General features: G+C 61.5%; 1 protein-coding gene across 9 annotated transcripts in view; it reads left to right on the top strand.

The window, feature by feature from the left end:
• Positions 1-18,196, top strand: part of BEGAIN (brain enriched guanylate kinase associated) — a 50,417-nt gene extending 32,221 nt beyond the window's left edge. For 5 of the 9 annotated variants that reach the window (XM_007987856.3, XM_007987859.3, XM_007987857.3 and 2 more), the window contains exons 3-7: positions 8,764-8,925; positions 10,260-10,326; positions 11,351-11,458; positions 14,754-14,837; positions 16,037-18,196. In XM_007987856.3, coding sequence (XP_007986047.1) covers positions 8,764-8,925; positions 10,260-10,326; positions 11,351-11,458; positions 14,754-14,837; positions 16,037-17,383 — 1,768 coding nt within the window. In that variant the 3' untranslated portion in view covers positions 17,384-18,196. Of the gene's footprint in view, positions 1-4,909; positions 5,000-8,763; positions 8,926-10,259; positions 10,327-11,350; positions 11,459-14,753; positions 14,838-16,036 lie in introns of all 9 variants that reach the window. The other 4 variants (XM_007987852.3, XM_037984499.2, XM_007987853.3 and 1 more) reach the window with 1 other exon arrangement.
• The last annotated feature ends 218 nt before the right edge of the window (positions 18,197-18,414 follow it).

Below are 18,414 nucleotides of genomic sequence, written 5' to 3'. Positions count from 1 at the left end.
GCTGTCAGCTTCCAGGCGACACAAAGGACAGAGTCAGTGCAGCAGGAGCAAGTTGGAGGGGAAGGAAAGGCTCTTCTGAGCCATGAGGAAAGAAGGTGGCCACGGGCGCAGGGAACACAGGCTGCCGGCACAGGAGAGGCTCTGCCAGGGCAAGGGATTCTGCCCACTCAGCCTGGGTTCCCACAGGCCTTGTTGCTGCTCCTTCAATGGAAGGCTTGGAGCACGAGGTCTTCCGCAGGGAGACCCCAGATGGCCTTGGCGGGGGGCAGAAGCAGCTCTGCGAGGATTCGGCCCTGGGCCCGCAGCAGGCATCCCAAGGGTCTGATGTGGGCTTCCTCCAGGGGCCAACTGGAGGTTCTGCTGGGAAAGACCAGGCTGGGTCAGAGCAGCTTTGGGGACAAAGACCTCCCAGGGCTGATATCAACTCAGTGGAGGCTGAAAGGGTGGGTGTGTGACCCCCTGCTCGGCCTGGTCCTGCTCTAGGCACTGTGGGGTGGGAAGGCAGGCTCTCAGGGGCATGTGCACAGCCCGAAGGCCAGCGCCTGGCGGGAAGGTGGGGGGTGCCAGCAATGGCGAGGATGGGGCTGTGGTGGGTCCCAGGGGATGGGAATTTGGGGTGAGGAACTGGACTTTTAGTCTTGGTACAGAGAGGAGTTGGGGGAGCTCTGAGCCAGGGCAGAACATAGTCTGGTTGGGTCTAGAAATGAGCCTTCTTGGGGGGACTACAGTTTGGGGGGCCAGGGTGGGAACAGGAGACCTGGCACTGCAAGTCTCAAGGACAGGGCTGGTGGGGAGTAGAGGCAGCAATCGACCTCGTCCAGGGCAGGGTGGGGTAAGCTGGGGTTTCAGGCCCCCTCAGGTGCTACATGGGGAGGAGTTAACCTGGAGCAGGAGGGAGGGGTGAGATCCTGGCAGAGGGGACTCGGGGACAAAGTCACAGAGATGAGAGCCTGGCTGCCTGCAGCCTGGAAGGGAGGAGGAGTAATTTAGTGTTGCTGGAGCATGACACTGTGGGGTCAGGCTGAAAGCCACGACCAAAGAGGGAAGACAGAGGCTGTGCCCAGGGCATGGTGGGATCCCACAACATGCCAGGGGCATAGGGCGGGAGTGGCTCTCGGGCCCTCAGCTGACTGTGCAACAGTGACAGCCGCAGCCCAGCCCCACCCCATTGTTGTGACGTCAAGTGGGAGGATGGGAGCCAGGCCTCCCCCGCAGCCTCCAGGAACCTGCTCAGCGCCCTCTGAGCTCCGGGCTCCCGTGTCCCCAGCACACCATGGAGCTAGAAAGGGTTTCCTCCTGACACCAGGGGCCCTGGAGCTCATGTGACTATCCTCCCCCAGCCCGGCAGGGCCCCATGGGCATCAGGGGAGCAGGAAGGGCACGGCCCTGGTGGCCTCGCGTGATGGAGGGAGGACAGCAGGATGACAGATGCAGGGCCCTGGGGCTCCGGCCCTGACCCTAAGTGGACACTCACCTGCTCCACTGAAGTCACCCTGTCTGAACTCCATCAGCTGCACCAAGACTTGCAGGGTGGCGGGGAGCCAGGGAGCACCCACCTGTTTGGAAGCGCCCTCTGGCTGGCTTGGGGAGTGGCCTAACTGAGCAGAGGAGGGAAGCAGTATCCCAGCAGGAGGGTTGTGTCCAGCACAGGCTAGACGTCCAAGGTGAGGGGAGGCACCTGGAGAGGAAGAGAGGGACCTTCAGCAGAGGGGACCAAGAAGGGCTTCCTGGAAGAGGCGGCATCTGAGCAAAGCCTCACAAGAGAGGAGAGGATCTGAGGACACAGAGAAGGGAGACGAGGACATGTCCAGGGGAGAGGACAGCATGAATAAGGGTCTAAATGGGTGTGGGGGCGGTCACATTTGGGGGAAATCTGAAGGCTTGCAGGGGACAGTTGTGCCTTTTAGCAGGGGCGAGAAGAGGCATCAGGCCTGGCTGGCTTGAGGCAAAATGTCCCGTCATTTTTCCTGGGGGCCAGAAGTGTGGTGTTGGGGTGTGGCCAGACCTGGCTGTCACCGTCTTCCTCCCATCTTTCTGCCCTGGAATGGGGTGGGGGCAGTCACAAGGTCCCACAGGTGGCCACAGGCTTTTCTGCATCTGTAGGATGGTGGCAATGGTGGCATCCCTCTCAGGGCTGACATGCGGTGGGAGGGGCATCTCACCGGTGAGAACGGGACACGTGTGCACCTTGTGGTCCATGCCTGGTGCTTCCTGAGTGTCCCGTTCTCCTTCCCCACCCATCAAGGACCTGAAGCTGGCTGTGCAGCCCCTTCAAGCCATTCCCTGGGGGAGGAAGACAGGCATCTGTTGACAGTGCTGCCCCCAGGGTCCAAGCCCTAAGAGGAGGTATGCCCTGGAGGCATGGACAGAACCTGTCCAGTCTCCTGTAGGGCTCCAGGCTTCCTGGGGTCATCTCATCCTGACACACACAGGGCCCAGGTGGCAGCTGCTCCCCATGTGACTACACCCATGTCCACAGAGGTTGCCAAGAAGCACCAAGGCAAAGTCTCTTGGCAGGTCAGCCTTGGTGGCCCAGGCCAACCCCCAGTCCATCTGTCTGTCCAACAGTCACCAAGTCCTTCTGCCAGCAGGAGCAGGAACATGGTTCCATGCACCCAGCTGGAAGTGACACTGAGACAGGTCGTCCCTGGGGTCTGCGTGCTCTACTGGCTCCCCCGGGGCCATCGCTGGCTCTGCGGACAGCCGGGCCAGGAAACCAGTGGGAGGCGGCTCATGCCCCGTTCCGAGGTACCACAGGTCATGGCTCCCCTGCTCTCAAAACACTTCGGCAAGCCTCTCAGCTGGGCAGCCCTCCTGTGCCAGGCTCTCAGCGGCATGCCTCTGCCCACCCTTCCTTCGAAGGGGAGTTCAAGGAAGGGGAGGGCGGCAGCCCCAGCAGGGCCCAACAGCCCTGGTTCTTACCTCATTCTCACCGAGCCTTGCTTTGTGATCCTGGGCCTCTTACTTAACTTCTCTGGGCCCCAGATTTCTCATCTCTAGGATGAGATGGTCCACATGCCACAGGCTGGGAATGAGAATTTCCATCCAAGTGTTGTTACCTGGCTCGGAACCAGAGCGGGTCACCAGTGATGTTTAGTAAATGTCCTGTGAGAGACCAGAGTCAGAGCCTGGGTCAGGTCACAACCGTGCCCCCACTCACTGACTCACTGCACCTGCAGGCAAGCCCCGCCCCTTCCTGGGCCTCAGTTTCCCCTGGGTCCTAGCCTTTCTACTCTGAGCACCTTCATTCTTCAGCAGTCCCACCTACCATAAGACCCTGCAGAGGGGACCTGCTGGGGTGGGGTCTCCTTGGCAAGGGCTGGGAGGAGGACGCTCATGGGAGTCGCCGGCCTTGGTCGGGCCTCGGAGGGAGGGCAGTTGTTCCCGGCAGCCTCAGGCGAACGCACTCATCCCATCCTGTTTTCTGTTTGCTCAGCAGCACTGGGGTCATTTGCTGAGGGTGGACCTGGGACCGGATTTCCAAAGTCCAGTCCAGCCAGAGGCCAAGCCCACCGCCCTGACCCACTTCACCTTCCCTACCATGCGCTGGCGCATCAGAGCCCTGCCCACTTCTGCAGAGCAGCTCAGGAATCCGGTGATCAATGTGTGGCTCGCGGCCAGCGCCAAGAGCTTTCCCTGACCTCTGCTGCCCCCTCGGCCTGACCCATGGGTGCTAATGGTGACTTTTGGAGTGGGGGTACCAAAATTTGATCTTCAGCAATTTTTTTCTCGGATTTTTGATCCTCACTGTAGAAAATATGACAAATTCAGAAAAGTATAAAAGAAAAATGTTAAATTACCCAGCATTTCACCAGCCAAGTATAACAACATTAACATTTCTTTGCTTGCATTGCTGTCCGTGGCTGTCCGTATGCAGTTATTTTTTCAATGGGATTAGATTATACAGCTCTGTTTCTGAGCACGCCCATCTGCCCGAATCTTGAGGCACTCTTTGAAAGCCTGATTTCTGGGGCAGCATCAGAGCCTTATTGATGGAACCAGCTCCTCTAGGCAGAGGTCAGATCTCCCGCTTTGGCACAGGGTCAGCAGGGCTGCCCAAGCGTCTCTGCGAGCCCGACAGCTGATCCCCAGAGAGAACCCGGGAGGGGGACAACCAAGTGGGTGCTCGTCTGGGCGCTGTGTCCTCAAGCAGGCCAGCACCCTAGCAGGGCCGGGGCGGGCGCTTGTCCTTCCTCACACCCATCGGTCCAGCCCACGCAGGCCACAGGCAGAGGCAGAGGAGCAGGGGCCCCACGGCAGGGTGAAGTGGACCCCGGATCCCTAACATCTGCCAGGTCCCACAGCCTACAGGACACTCCATACATCAGCCCTCAGGGCCTCCTCCTGACCCGCCAGTCCTGCACGCCAGGAACCCAGCCCTACAAATGCAGGCACCCGACAGATGCAGAGCTAGCAGGGAAGGGGAACTTGCCCCCGTCACTCCCCTCTGAGGCTGAGACAGTGGACCAGACCGCACCTGTGTCCCGTGAGGCAGGGCTGAGGGTAGACCTGCCGCCCTGCAGGGAACAACTGACTTCAGAGGCTGTCACCGCCCCCCACCCCTGCAGAGATGGGAAAGGATGCTCAAAAGAAGCACTGAGCGAGTGACCAGTGACCCTACCATGATGGGACTCAGTGCCACCGCTGAGCTGGGACCCTTCAGAGTGAGGAGTGAGGGCTGGCAGGTGCAAGCCTGGGCCCCCTTCTCTGGTACCCACATCCCCAACCCCTGCTACTTTGCAGATGATAAGGAGTTTTCTTGGCAGGGGGTGGGGACCAACTCCCCATCTCTGTCGGTCTCACAGCCCTCCGAGGGGCTGTGGCTGTGCCCCTGATGGTGGGCCACGCATGGCCCCTAGCCCTGCCCACCCCGACCTGTTCTGAGCAGCTCTGTCCTCTTTGCCCACAGGCTGCGCAGCCCCTGGGTGCCCTTGTGCCTCGGGCAGCCCCGAGTCCTGCAGGGCCGGCTGGCCAGGTCCTCGCCCTCGATCTGGGACAGGTAACACACCTGTTGTCTCCCCTGGCTCCCTGGTGTCTCTGCGTCTGTCCCCAGACATCTGTCCCATGTCTGTGTCCAACTCCCCGAGACAGATGCAGAGGCCCAGAAGGTGAAGGTGAAGGCCTGGGCCAGCAGCCCAGCCTCACAGCCCTCACCCCAGCAGCCCAGCCAAGGGCTCCATCCTTGGACTTGGGCCCCCTGCAAGTGGCCAGAAGAGGCTCCCGGTGGAAGGCAGAAGGGAGATCCCTCAAGGCCTCACCATGTGCCAGGGGAGGTGGGCACTCATCCCTGTCCAGGGAATTCCCACAGGCAAGGAGGGAGCCAAGAAGCACATGCGCATGCACACACATACGCACGCACGCACACACACACACACACACACAGGCACACGCACTGCTGGTTAGCCCCAGATCCTGGTGTGACTCACCAGGCAGCAAGCCCAGCAGGGCCCCCCCAGGTCCCTAGACCTGGAAGGGTGACCCCAGCCTGGAGGGCGTGGCCCTGGCTGCTCTGGGCACCACACCCCTCCATGTGTGTCTGCTAAGGAGCTGTTTCCAGATGCTGGGGACTCCCTGACCCATCTCAGCCCTTGCCAGGCCACCTTTTCACCCAGGGCAGGGGGCAGAGGCCTCTGAGCCGCAGGCCTCCAGCAGTTTCCCCCAGACTGCCAGTGGCCTGGTGACCCCACCCCACACGGTGCCACCTCTGACACTGTCCACTGTGTGGGGGGTGCTACCATGTAGAATGTGGACCAGCGACAGCCCTGCCCATGTCTGGGTGCATCACCCTGTTCTGCAGATGTGGAGACTGAGGCTGCTGTGGCCCAGCAGGGCTCGGGTTAGTGTCTGGTGTGGGGGACACTGGACAGGGAAGGAGGTACTGTCTGGGCGACCGCAGACCCTACATGCACAGCCTGGACCGGACAGAGGGGACACGTTCAGAGGTGTGAGAAGCTGAACCCCCAGGCCTGGGTGACAGGGCTCTGAGGGGTAAAGAGGGGTCACCATGGCCACCCCCAGGGTGGGGAACGTGGAGGGCAGTGAGGGTGTGGTGGATGTGGCTGCACTGGACGGGTTGGGTGTTGAGATGCCTGAGGGCCATAGGTGGGTGGCTGGATGTGACGGGGGTACGGAGCCTGACAGACGCCCCGCCGGAGTTGGATGGAAGCCTGGGAGGGGTCCTTGTGCAGCTGGCTTAGAGGGGATTCGGCCTGAACACGCAGGATGGGGGTGCAGGTGCAAACCAGGGCCTCAGGGAACAGCCCGGGCGAGGTCAGGAGGGGCCTGTGATGTTACCGCTGGACCAGCAGAGGTGGCGAAAGATGTGGCAGGAACCCTGGGGCGGCCAAGCGCGGGGCATCAGCTATGCCTGGGGACGGGGTGCGTGTCCATGGCCGGGTGCCTGCCGCAAGCGGACACTGAGGCAGAGAGGGGTGCGAGAGCCAGGAGCCGGGGGCACTGCTGGCCCAGAGATTGTTTGGGTGTAGCAGGTGGGTGAGTGTGAGGGACTTGGGGAGGGGGGAGCAGTATTTAAGGGCTGGTGGAGCAGGGAGTCAACTGCTGTATCTGGAAGGCCATCCGAAGGCCGGAGTAAACTGAGTCTCTGTGAAGCTACCTGACTTGTGAGATGTCTGCCCCGAGCCCACCCCACAGCCCCTTCGTCCTCCCTTCCCACCCCTGCCCCATGGAGAATCCCTGCCCAGCTCATTGTCTGCCTCCGCTCCGCGCCGCAGGCTCCCGAGGCAGAGGCAGGGTTTCTCTTACTCCTGGCTGTGAGGTCTCACACAGGTTGCTGGCTCTGAGAGGTTAGGGTAGGGGCCTCAGGGTGCCCAGGAGGGGCAGGGCTGGGTGAGGGGGCACAGTGAGCTGGGGGTGCAGGTCTCAGAAGAGCGAAGAGGGCCTCAGAAGAGGGCCTGAGGCTGGTCAGTGAGGCCTGGGGTATGGTTGGAGAAGGGGTGAGGACTCGGGGCTGAGGTGGCCACGTGGGTGGATGGACGACACCTTCACCTCTTCCCGAGGGCTGTGGGCACACCGGGAGGCCCTGCAGGGAGCAGTGGACTTCAGGGACTGCTGCCCAGCCATTGTGCCTGCCCTGGGAGCCCTGGATGGCACAGGAGTCCCCGGGAAGCTCACCACCTCCCTGGGGAGGACAGGCCTGTGCTGGGAAGCAGCCTGGGACCTATAGCTGTCAAGTGCTAGAAGTGGGGTGGCCACGGAAGGCTGCCTGGAGGAGGTGGAAGGAAGCCTGAGCACTGTCCCAGAGAGCGCTCCTGGAGGCAGACCCGTGTGGGCAGCTGTGGCACTTTGCCTCAGGGATTCCCTCTTTGCTTGTTACTCTACATCCTCTTGTGGGGACTGACTCGGGAAGACCCGCCCTGCCCTTCTCTGATTTTCTCAAAAACGTAAGCAACTCTTTATTTTTATTTATTTTTAAAAATATAGTCCTGGGCAGGAATCCAAGAGTGCTTCCTGGAGGCTTGCTGGGTGTGTGCCCGCGGTGCCACATGTGGTTTACTCACAGGGCCCAAACAGAAAATGCCTCTGCTCGGGGCTGGGGGACAGTGGTGGCCCCAGGAGGACTGGGAGCCTCCTGCCCGCTCTCTACTCCCCTCACTTGGGTTTGGGTCGGGAATGTAAGAACTCGGGCTCTTGCCCAAGGTCCCACAGCACATCCAGACAGAGTCAGGGTTCCAGGCCCTCTCCCACACCTCAGTTTCCTGCATGACACCCAGGACTTCTGTCTTGTCCCGCCCCCATCTCACAGCAACACCATCCAAAAGATGTTGGTCCCAGATAGCCCCTGGGCTGTGCACCCATCACAAGGAAAGAACTGCTGGCTGCAACCCGGCTCTGACCCAGCCAAAAGGAAGTGTAGCCCCTGCCTCGGGGAGCTCAGAGCCCGCCCCGTTGGAGGCCCCCACACTATCCTCCTGCCTTTGCACAGCTTTAGTTCAGGTGAATTGTTGGCAGGCGGTTCGGAAGAGTGGGTGACGGTGGGTCTCTGTTTCCTGAGCATGTGGGGCTCTGCATCCTGGGGTCCTACCCACCAGGAAACCCCATTCTGGGGGAAGAAAATAGCGCCTCAAGAGCTGTCTGGGTTTCTGGAAGGCTTCCTGGAGGAAGGGGAACTTGAACAGGCCGGGACCTTGCCAGGTTTTGTGTGCTGCATGCAGCTCACTGGCCATGGTGGTGGACACTGCCTGAGCATGGGTCATCGCCACCAAACCTCTCTCTGGCCCAGAGAAGTGACCCAGGGTCCCGGGGCCACACAACCATTTTGGGGAAAGCAGGTCTGGTCTTGGGCGTGGCACTGCTGACTCTGGGCCTCAGCCATCCCACCCTAGCGCTGCGGAGGGGCAGGAGTGAGGGCCCTGGTCACCTGCGCCACCAAGGGCCAGCTCCGTGATAGACAGCCTGGGTGCTGATGGGCGCTCTTTATACCGGGGTCCTTTAAACCACCCCCAGCGCACTGGCCAGGTTCTGGGGTCAACGACTCCTCCAGCCACCACTTGGGATTTACCTGAGAGGGGCACTGGTGGAGTCTGAGGAACCGCCGGGCCAGACTGGCTCAGGGTCAGAGTCCCTAACTCTGGGGCGCCGTGGTCTCCAGTGACGCCCGGGAGGGTGTGTGTGTGTGTGTGTGTGTGTGTGCGCGCGCGCGCGCAGGTACTCGCGTGTTAGTGCGGCACGCCCCGGCTGGCCCACAGGCCTCAGTTTCCCCCGCTCAGCGCCGCGGCCCCGCCCGCCGCCGCCATGTCGTTGCAGCGCGCTGCAGGAGCAGAAGGGCGAGCTGCGCAAGCGGCTGTCCTACACCACACACAAGCTCGAGAAGCTCGAGACCGAGTTCGACTCCACGCGCCACTACCTGGAGATCGAGCTGCGGCGCGCGCAGGAGGAGCTGGAGAAGGTCACGGAGAAGCTGCGCAGGTGAGGGGCGGGGCGAGGGCCGGACCGGGGCGGGGCGGGGCGGGGCGGGGCGGGGCGGGGGGCGAGGCCCGGGAAGCCGCACGCGGTGCTCCTCTCCCACCCTGGCTGTTGACTCCACTCAGATGCGGAGTCCAGAGGTTCTGGCAGGGGAAGCGCTTCCTCCAAAGTCACACTTTGGAGCAGCCGAGCCAGGATTTGAACCCCGGCAGATGTCCAGACCCTGACTGGTCCACCCGGGGCCCAGCCATGGTCCCCTGGGTCCTGATGGGAAAAGCTGTGTCTAGCCCGTACATGAACCAGTTTAGGGACCATTCTTTCGAGCGTGTGCGGGCTAGTGAAGTGTCGATCAAGGTGTGCCGGACTCCCTCAAACACCACACTTTCCTAAAAGCAGTTTTCTTGTGCACATTTAAAATGGATGTTTTTCTGAAATGTAATATGCACTTTCCCATCTTCTTAAACAGAAGATGAAAGAAGCATGCAACCTTTGCTGCTGGCTTTATTTGCCTCCCTGTTGCCCCCCAGGGAGGACTTGCCATAGGGAGAGGGTTTGTTCCTCTCCGAACAGCCCCACCTCCTGGGTGTTTTGAATGTTACCCTCCATTCATATGGAAACCAAGTTTGGGCAGTGCAGTCAGACCTCAGTTAAAGTCTGGGCCCTGCCCGTTACTGCTTTAAGTAATTAAAGTTTCACCTCAGTTTCCCTATTGGCAAGACAGGGGCCATAACACAACACATAGGTTCTCTGAGGCTGGACACCATCCCCAAGCCCCTCCCACCAGCAATAGAATCTCCAAACACCTGATTCCCACCTGACGCTCGGCTCATCCCCAAGCCCCTCCCACCAGCAATAGAATCTCCAAACACCCGATTCCCACCTGACACTCGGTTCACTGTGAGGTCTCCAGCCTTACCCCGGGGCCCATCACATAGTTAGTGTTAAGTCTCTTCCCTGCTCATTTGCATTTGAACTGTCAACCCCATAACAGATTTGTAAGAATTGTGGGTCAAATGTGAGTAAACTGGCTCCATGTGCAGATGGGACAGAGTCTCTTGTGAATAACAAGCCTTCGCTTCTCATCTTCAGGGGGTTCCGGGGTGGAGGGGGAAATACAGTCCTGGGCCCTGGCCTAGGAAAGGCTTCTACCAAAGTTTGCTTTAATGGGCTGTTTTCTGCTCTGTGCAGAGGGGCACAGATTCCACCAGGGTGAGGCTGGTGGGGTGAGCTCGGGAGGTCCAGATTCAGCGCCATCCTGCTCAGCAGGCTGTGCAGCCATGAGGGTGGTGGGAGGGCCAGGCCTGGCATGGCAGTGACCCCATTGCCTCCTGCGCCAGGATTCAGAGCAACTACATGGCACTGCAGAGGATCAACCAGGAGCTGGAGGACAAGCTGTACCGCATGGTGAGGCCGCCAAGCAGCACCTACTCCCCCACCCGGCACCTCCTCCCCTGGGGCAGCCACTCAGCTGACACGCCTGGCCCACTCAGGAGCTGGGACACAGGTCTTGCTGGTCCCACCCCTTTCTCCACGGAACATGTGGAGCCGGGTGGGTGCTCTCCGGCTAAGTGCGTACTTGGGTCCAGGGCTCCCCCGTGCTGCCTGAGCGGCGGGTGGGAGCACTCCAGCCTGGGGGCGTGTAAGAGGGGCTGTGGACAGAGGACAGAAACTGGGAACCGGCCCCCCAGCTCAGCCTGCCAGTCCAAGGACCTGGGCCCAGGAGGATAGAGAGGCCGAATTCAGGCCCTGGGTAAGCCAGAGGCAGGTTTGAGTCCCAGCTCCACTCTCATGGGGATCCTCACACCACCTGCAGATGACTTCAGTGGGGTTGCCATTTTCTCTGTGACCGCACCGCTGGGACATGTCCAAGAGGGACAGGGTGTGGGTTTCTGGTGCCACTCCCTCACTAGGATGAAGAGGTTTCCTTTCTTTCTACTTTGGTGACCGGCTCATTTTGGTTTTGAAAGCAACAACCTGCCCACCTTTGTGGTGCTGTCGTAGAGGCAGGGTGGCAGGCCTGGGGACTGGGCCTGGCTCTGCCTGGGTCCCTGGACACAGGCCCTTTCCTTTCTGAGCCTCAGTTTCTCAATCTGTCTAGTGAGGTGGGCTGGGCCGTACGCCAGGCGCAAGTCATCTGTCCTCCGTCCCCACTCCCAGCTGCTGAGGCAGGACGCTGTCACCTCTGCGTTGCACATGAGAAACTGAGGCTCAGGGTGGCAGTGACGTCCCCAAGGCTGTCTGGATTGGCAGTGTTGGACCTAGGAATTGAACTAGGGTCTGTCTGTGCTCATTAACCCCGCACCCTTGGACCTTCAAGTGTCTTGTCATTCATGGCTACAAGGGGCAACACAGGGGGTGCAGTTGAGTGACTGGGCTGGCCCACCAGGAGCCAACCACAGACTTGCTCGTCCCACTGTCCCACCCCCAGGGCCAGCACTATGAGGAGGAGAAGCGTGCACTGAGCCACGAGATTGTTGCCCTCAACAGCCACCTGCTGGAAGCCAAGGTGACCATCGACAAGCTGTCGGAGGACAACGTGAGTGCCGCACACACTTGGCCCGTGGAGGGCTGCTGGTGGGCCCAGGCGAGGGCTTCCCAGGATGCACTGGGAGTCGCAGTCTGACTCTGAAGGGGACTGAGCTCAGCTGCTTCAACCCCAGCCTCAAGGGGCTGGCACAGGGTACAGGTGGATGGACAGGCCGGTCAGGGCTTTGAGAAGGACCTAGTGCAGTTGGGGAAGGATGGGGCTGCCTCGCTGAGGACGCCAAGAGTGTCCTTAAACAGATCCTCTGCCGTAAGGACTTGAGCTAGGGGTTGCGGGGCCATATTATCCCATTCAAGGCAAGGCTTCCTGGCCCCAGGGCGGGGTCACGGCCACTCAGGACTCCTGCCCTTGGCCTGTTCCAGGGTCGCATCACAGCCGTGTGGCTGCCCATGGGGCCTAATTTCAGGTACCCTGTGAGATGGGCCCAGTTGCCCTCCACAGACCCCGGACAGCTGCCTCTGAATTCACGAATTAGCTTCTACTCCTTGCCAGACCCTACTAGGCTCCAAGATGATGGTGTGAACAACACAGGCAAAAAAAAAAAAAAAAAACACACACATCTGCCCACGTGGAGTTCACATCTGAGTGGGGCAAACTCTGGAGTATGTGAGACGTGTGAAACGCCGTGAGAAACAGAAAGTGAGGAACAGTACCAGGGGGTCGCCAGCTTCGGGGCCTGCAGATTTCAAGAGGGTGCTTCTGGAAGGGGCTGCTGGGCCAAGACCTGAGGGAGTGAAGGAGCCAGCCATGCAGACACTTGTGGGAAGAGCGTTGCTTCCAGGCAGAAGAAAACTGTGGTGTGCAGCTGTACCTGGTTAACTTGGAGGACCCCAAAGAGGCCAAAGAGCGCCCAGCGGGAGGGGGAGCCAGGGTCTGAGGTCAGAAAGACCATAGGAGGCAGTGCTGCATAGGCTCCTCTCAGAAACCTGGGCTTTATTCTGAGTGCAGTGGGGAGCCATGGAAGGTTCTTAAACAGAGGAGCAACGTGATTGCACGTGCAGCTTCCCAGGGCTCACATGGCTGCCGTGCTGGGAACAGGCTGTATGGATGAGGGCAGGAACAGAAGATCAGGAGGAGTCCAGGGCCATAGTCCAAAGGATGTTGGTGGCTCAGGCAATGGTGGAACTGGGCAGAGGGCTGAGATTCTGGTTGTGTTTTGAAAATAGAATCAACAGGACTAACCAAGATTTAGGATGTGGGTTGTTAGAAGAATAGCTGGGTCTAACCCAGCTACAGGGTTCAGAGCCCAAACAAAAGGAGTTGCCTGCCATTTCGTGGCTGGGGATAACTGGGGAGGGGCAGGAGCTGGGTGGGAGATGCATAGGAGCCCTTTGAGGGGAGATGTCACCAGGGCAGCAGGAGGTCCGGGTCTGGAGTTGAGCGTGAAGGCCAGCATGCCAGTGGAGACTGCCGAGGCAGCGTGCAGTTAAGAAGCAGGGAGGCCCCAGGACGGAGTAGGGACCGGCAAGGATGCCTGGGAGGGAGTGGCCAGCAGGCTGGGGGACACCAGGCAAGTATGGTGCCCCGACAGCCACTTGAGAAGGGGGCTGCAGTCAATGCCCTGGCCGGCTGACTTGCCAGCTACTGAGAAACCAGGTCAGAGGGCAAAGAAGAGGCATTAGGATTTGGGGAACTGGAGGTCGGTGGTGGAGTGGAGCAGTGGTTCCAGGCACAGGCCACCCTTCTGAGGAGTGTGGCTCTAACAGGAGGAGGACAGGAGGACATGGGCTCGGGACAGGAGGTGCTTCTTAACGTGACGAGGCCAGGCCCCTTACGTAAGTGGGCACTAGTCCTGGGGGCCTCTCTGCAGGGAAGGTGGACATGAGGAAACTAAGGCATGGCCAGCTTCAGTGGTTTCCCAGGTAACCCAGGTGGTCGCTCGCAGACGGGGCCAGAACTCAACCTCGGGACTCTGACTCCAGCAGCCCTGGGCCCTGGGCGGCCAGAGCGCTTGCCTCCACCTGCTTGCTCTGCCAGAGTGTCCCATGAGCATTTCCTCCCCAAGCCAGCAGCTGCAGCTGCTCAGGAAAGGCTCCCAGCTATCCCAGAGATGGCCACCTCAGACACGAATAGCCCAGGCGGTTGGGTACTCAGCCAGGTGCGCCAGGGGCTATGGACATGGCACCGGCTTCCCAGTGGCAGCCACTCCTGGCTGTGGCTGGTGGGGCTCAATGGCAGACCTGGGCTGGCCGGGCAGTGCCTGCAGCCCTCTGGTGCCAGGGGCAGCTGATCGACTGGGGTCACTCAAGGGGCCAGTTCTCAGCTCTCAGGCAGTCGTGCTGTTCTGTTCCTAGGAGGCCCAGGAGGGCACTGACAGGGGCTTGGTGACTCCAATTCCCTCCACCGTGTAGGCCAAGTTGGGGGCACCAGCCTTCAGTGAGGGAGGCTCCAGGGCCGTGGTGGGGGGACAGAAAAGTGCCTGTGTCAGAGACAGCCTTCCCTGGACAGCAGGACGCCTGGTGCTGGTTGGGTTGGGACTGTGGCCAGCCTTGCCAGGAGCAGCCATGGGGCAGCCATGGGGCAGGTGGGTCACAGGGCCTCCGGGCCACCCCAGGGCTAGCTGTCAGAGCCCTCGTAGTGGGGACCCCTGTGGGGCGGGAATGCAAGCCCCAAACACAGGCACATGCAACAGAGATTCTCAGTGGCGAAGCCACACCCCTTGAGTCCTACTGTTTGCATCTGTTTTCAGCTCAGGAGGCTGAGCCAGTGCCCGCCTGGGCCTGGGGTCACACACCTGCCCGGTCCCTGCCCAGCCCTGCAGCCATACTGTTTCCAGGCCACACTTTGGGAAGGGGGGTGTGAGCAGCAAGTTTGAAGTACGGGGTGGAAGGTGCTGGGGGCTCATCCTGCCTCCCAGTCCTGCCTGGCACTCCCTCCCGATCATCTGTGGAAGGACTCCGGGAGCCTGAGGGACAGGTGGAGGGAGACCAGGCCTGCTCTATGAGCCTGGGGGACCCCCGGGAGCTCAGGGCCATTGGGGCTCCTTCTTCTACCACTGCCCCCCACCTTATGGGAGGTTCCCATCTTGGCAGGGTCCCGAGGGCACCGGCTAGGGCAGTGGCAGGGCCCTCCATGCTCCAGCAGCCCCAGGTCAGAATGAGGCCCTCATTTTGCAGGCAAGAGTGTGGAACCCAGAGAGGGCCGGAGCCAGCAGTGGGTCCCTGTCCTGCCAAGCGCACAGCAGGCCCTGTGCACCCCACTGCCCCCGCTGGCTACTCGGCGCTGGTCAGGGCGGCGGGGCCTTGGCTGGGGTGAGTGGCGCCAAACGCCTTCTCTTGTCTTTTAGGAGCTCTATAGGAAGGACTGCAATCTAGCGGCCCAGCTGCTGCAGTGCAGCCAGACCTACGGCAGGGTCCACAAGGTGTCTGAGGTAACGTGGCCCCGCAGCCAGGCTCACCCCACCCCGGGACCACCGGGCTTCTTTTGTGCCAGTGCCACCCCAAGGCCATTTCCCAAATATCTTTGAGGAGGAAGATGCCAGCTGAGCCTGGGCCTCCTCTGTCCCCCTCGCTCCTGTGGGGCCATGACATTCCTGATGGTGGAGGGGCTGTCAGAGACACCCCACCTCACACAGCCGGGCAGCCCCTGGCCCTCACCAGAGTCCCTTTGGCCCACCCCAGCTGCTGGTTGCCCTCTGTTTCCTTCGAGGCTGCTCCAGGTCCTTGCTTCCACTGAGCACTGACACGGCAGAGTGACCTTTGCGGAACTTTGCAGGAGCCTGTGGCTGGGCACGATGACTGACAGTGCCTATTTCAGAAAGAAAACGTTCAGGAAAGAGGGCGGGACTGAGGCCACACAGCAGGCAGGTAGCAGAGCCAGGACCCAGAACCAGGCCTGCCCGATGCCAAGGGCAGATGGGCCAGTGGCCCACCCCGGGCCTGCCTATGGCCGCCACACCATGCGCACCCCGCCCCCCAACCCTCCCCTCACATGCAATCTCCCAGCCAGGCCTGTGTTCCTTTCCCCTGGTCCTGGGCCATGCCTGAGACACTCACAAAATAGATCAAACAGTAGCGGGACACCCCCAATTGGCACCAGGCACTCTCAGCCCTGGCCCTCAATCTTTGTTGCATCTGTTTCTGAGTCCGTCTTCTTCAGGAATGCTCCAGCAGCATGACTGGGGGGCTGGGGAGCAGGTCATGCCCCCAGGAGAACCCATAGAACCCATGGCCCTGGGAGAGCAAGTCAACCCCTTGCTGGGCACAAAATGGGTGGGGTAGGGCTGGGAGTGGGTGCAGCCTTGAGTGGGACCTGAATCAGACCTGGGTTCTGGCTTCTCCAGGCGACTGCAGCTTCTGGGCTGTCCTGGGTGCAATTGGAGTGGGGTGGGGAGAGATGACCCAGGATCCCCAGGCACTCACAGCACCCACACCCTTGGGAGCTTGTTCAATACAGCGTCCTGGATCCAGGCTCCCCGTGGTGTGATTTGAGAAGCCGGGAGGCCCCGTTCGTCTGTCTGTCTGCCTGTGGGTCGTGGCTAACATCAGTCCTCAGCTTCGGGGCCAGGGCTGGGCCGCCATGCTGACAGTGACCTTGTCCCTGCCCTCCCCCTCCTCCCACCCGTTCCAGCTGCCCTCGGACTTCCAGGAGCGCGTGAGCCTGCACATGGAGAAGCACGGCTGCAGCCTGCCATCCCCGCTCTGCCACCCGGCCTACGCCGACAGCGTCCCCACCTGCGTCATTGCCAAGGTGCTGGAGAAGCCGGACCCCACCAGCCTGTCCTCGCGCCTGTCCGATGCCTCGGCCCGCGACCTGGCCTTCTGCGACGGGGTGGAGAAACCAGGCCCGCGGCCCCCCTACAAGGGAGACATCTACTGCAGTGACACAGCCCTCTACTGCCCGGAGGAGCGGCGGCGCGACCGGCGGCCTAGCGTGGATGCGCCCGTGACCGACGTGGGCTTCCTGCGGACCCAGAACTCCACCGACAGCGCGGCCGAGGAGGAGGAGGAGGCCGAGGCGGCGGCCTTCCCGGCGGGCTTCCAGCACGAGGCCTTCCCCAGCTACGCGGGCTCACTGCCCACATCCAGCTCCTACTCCAGCTTCAGCGCCACGTCGGAGGAGAAGGAGCACGCGCAGGCCAGCACGCTGACCGCCTCGCAGCAGGCCATCTACCTGAACAGCCGCGACGAGCTCTTCGAGCGCAAGCCGCCCGCCGCCACCTATGAGGGCAGCCCTCGCTTTGCCAAGGCCACGGCCGCGGTGGCAGCCCCGCTGGAGGCCGAAGTGGCCCCAGGCTTCGGGCGGACCATGTCACCGTACCCGGCCGAGACCTTCCGCTTCCCGGCCTCTCCGGGTCCCCAGCAGGCCCTGATGCCCCCAAACCTGTGGAGCCTGCGGGCCAAGCCGGGGACCGCCCGGCTCCCCGGGGAGGACATGAGGAGCCAGTGGCGGCCCCTGAGTGTGGAGGACATTGGCGCTTACTCCTACCCAGTGAGCGCTGCCGGCCGTGCCTCACCCTGCAGCTTCTCTGAACGCTACTACGGCGGGGCCGGGGGCAGCCCGGGCAAGAAGGCGGACGGCCGCGCCAGCCCGCTCTACGCCAGCTACAAGGCCGACAGCTTCTCGGAGGGGGACGACCTCTCCCAGGGCCACCTGGCAGAGCCCTGCTTCCTGCGGGCGGGCGGCGACCTGAGCCTCAGCCCCGGCCGCTCGGCTGACCCACTGCCCGGCTACGCACCCAGCGAGGGGGGGGATGGGGACAGGCTCGGGGTGCAGCTGTGTGGGGCCGCCAGCAGCCCTGAGCCCGAGCAGGGTTCCAGGGACTCCTTGGAGCCAAGCTCCATGGAGGCCTCCCCGGAGATGCACCCTGCCGCCCGCCTCAGCCCCCAGCAGGCCTTTCCGCGGACTGGTGGCACGGGGCTGAGCCGCAAGGACAGCCTCACCAAGGCCCAGCTCTACGGAACCTTGCTCAACTGAGCGCCTCCGTGCAGGCCTGGCCGTGGGCCCCTCCCCGCCAGCCCACGGTGCCCCAAAGGGGCCGGCCCCACCTCTCCCCAGCCCCTGCTGTTCCCCCGCCCCTGCCAACAGGAGTCTGTTCCTCCCAGCACCTCCTCTCCTCCCCAACCCTGTAGCCCTGAGAGGAGGATCCCCCACACCGCGGTGTCCACCCAGCCCCGCCCCGTGGAACTCCACTTAGAATGTTTTTCACACGTCCTTCCCCCATGTGAGAGGAGCATCCCCCCTTTTATAAAGCGAAACTATTTTTATAGAGAAAAAGGGTCTTTCTTAACGCACTTGGCCTCCAGCTCCCTGGACGGCTGCCTTGGCGTTTTCAACACAAAGCTCCTTTATTTTTTGGGTGAGGGTGCCTGGGGCCTGCCCCTTGGAAGGGAAGGGAAGGACGGTGTCCTGTGGAGACCAGACTCTGCAAGTAGGAAGTGGCAAGACCACCCCCCGCCAGCCAGTGACAAGGGAACCCTGAAGTTGTGTCCACAAAGAGGGAGCTGAAACGAGTTCGGGGCTATGAAGTGTTTTAAAAATCCATTTTTCGCAGTGTGGCCACCACACCGCCCTGAGCCCTCCCACGGCCCATAGTCCCTGGTGGGCCGGGATGATGCCCCAGTGCGGCCGGTGCTCATCTCCGCCCCCGGGTCCGCCCCCTGACACCGTCTACTCTACCTCAGACATGATGAGGCCCTCCACTCCTGGTTTCTGTAGCTTGCATTCCTGTCGTCTCTGATGCATGCCCTGTCAGTTAGTACTGTATTTTGCATTCATTAATAAAAGACGCTGGTGGAAAGAATCTGGGTTGGGCTTTTTCTCCACCTCCTGCCTTTTGGTCTCAGGAACCTGGGGCCCCTGGTGTCCCTCCCCAGCCTTGTTCTCTGCAGCCAAGTTGGGCCCCTTAACTCCACTTCACACCCCATCCCCATAACGCCCAGTCCGCACCCCGGCATCCAAGTTCCTATCTAGGGTGTGGGTTCTCCTGCTTTTCCTAACCCACCGGA

Source organism: Chlorocebus sabaeus, chromosome 24 (assembly GCF_047675955.1).
Source record: "Chlorocebus sabaeus isolate Y175 chromosome 24, mChlSab1.0.hap1, whole genome shotgun sequence".
NCBI lineage: Eukaryota > Metazoa > Chordata > Mammalia > Primates > Cercopithecidae > Chlorocebus > Chlorocebus sabaeus.
Note: the sequence above shows the minus strand (reverse complement) of the source record. Positions and strands in the feature narration are given on the sequence as shown.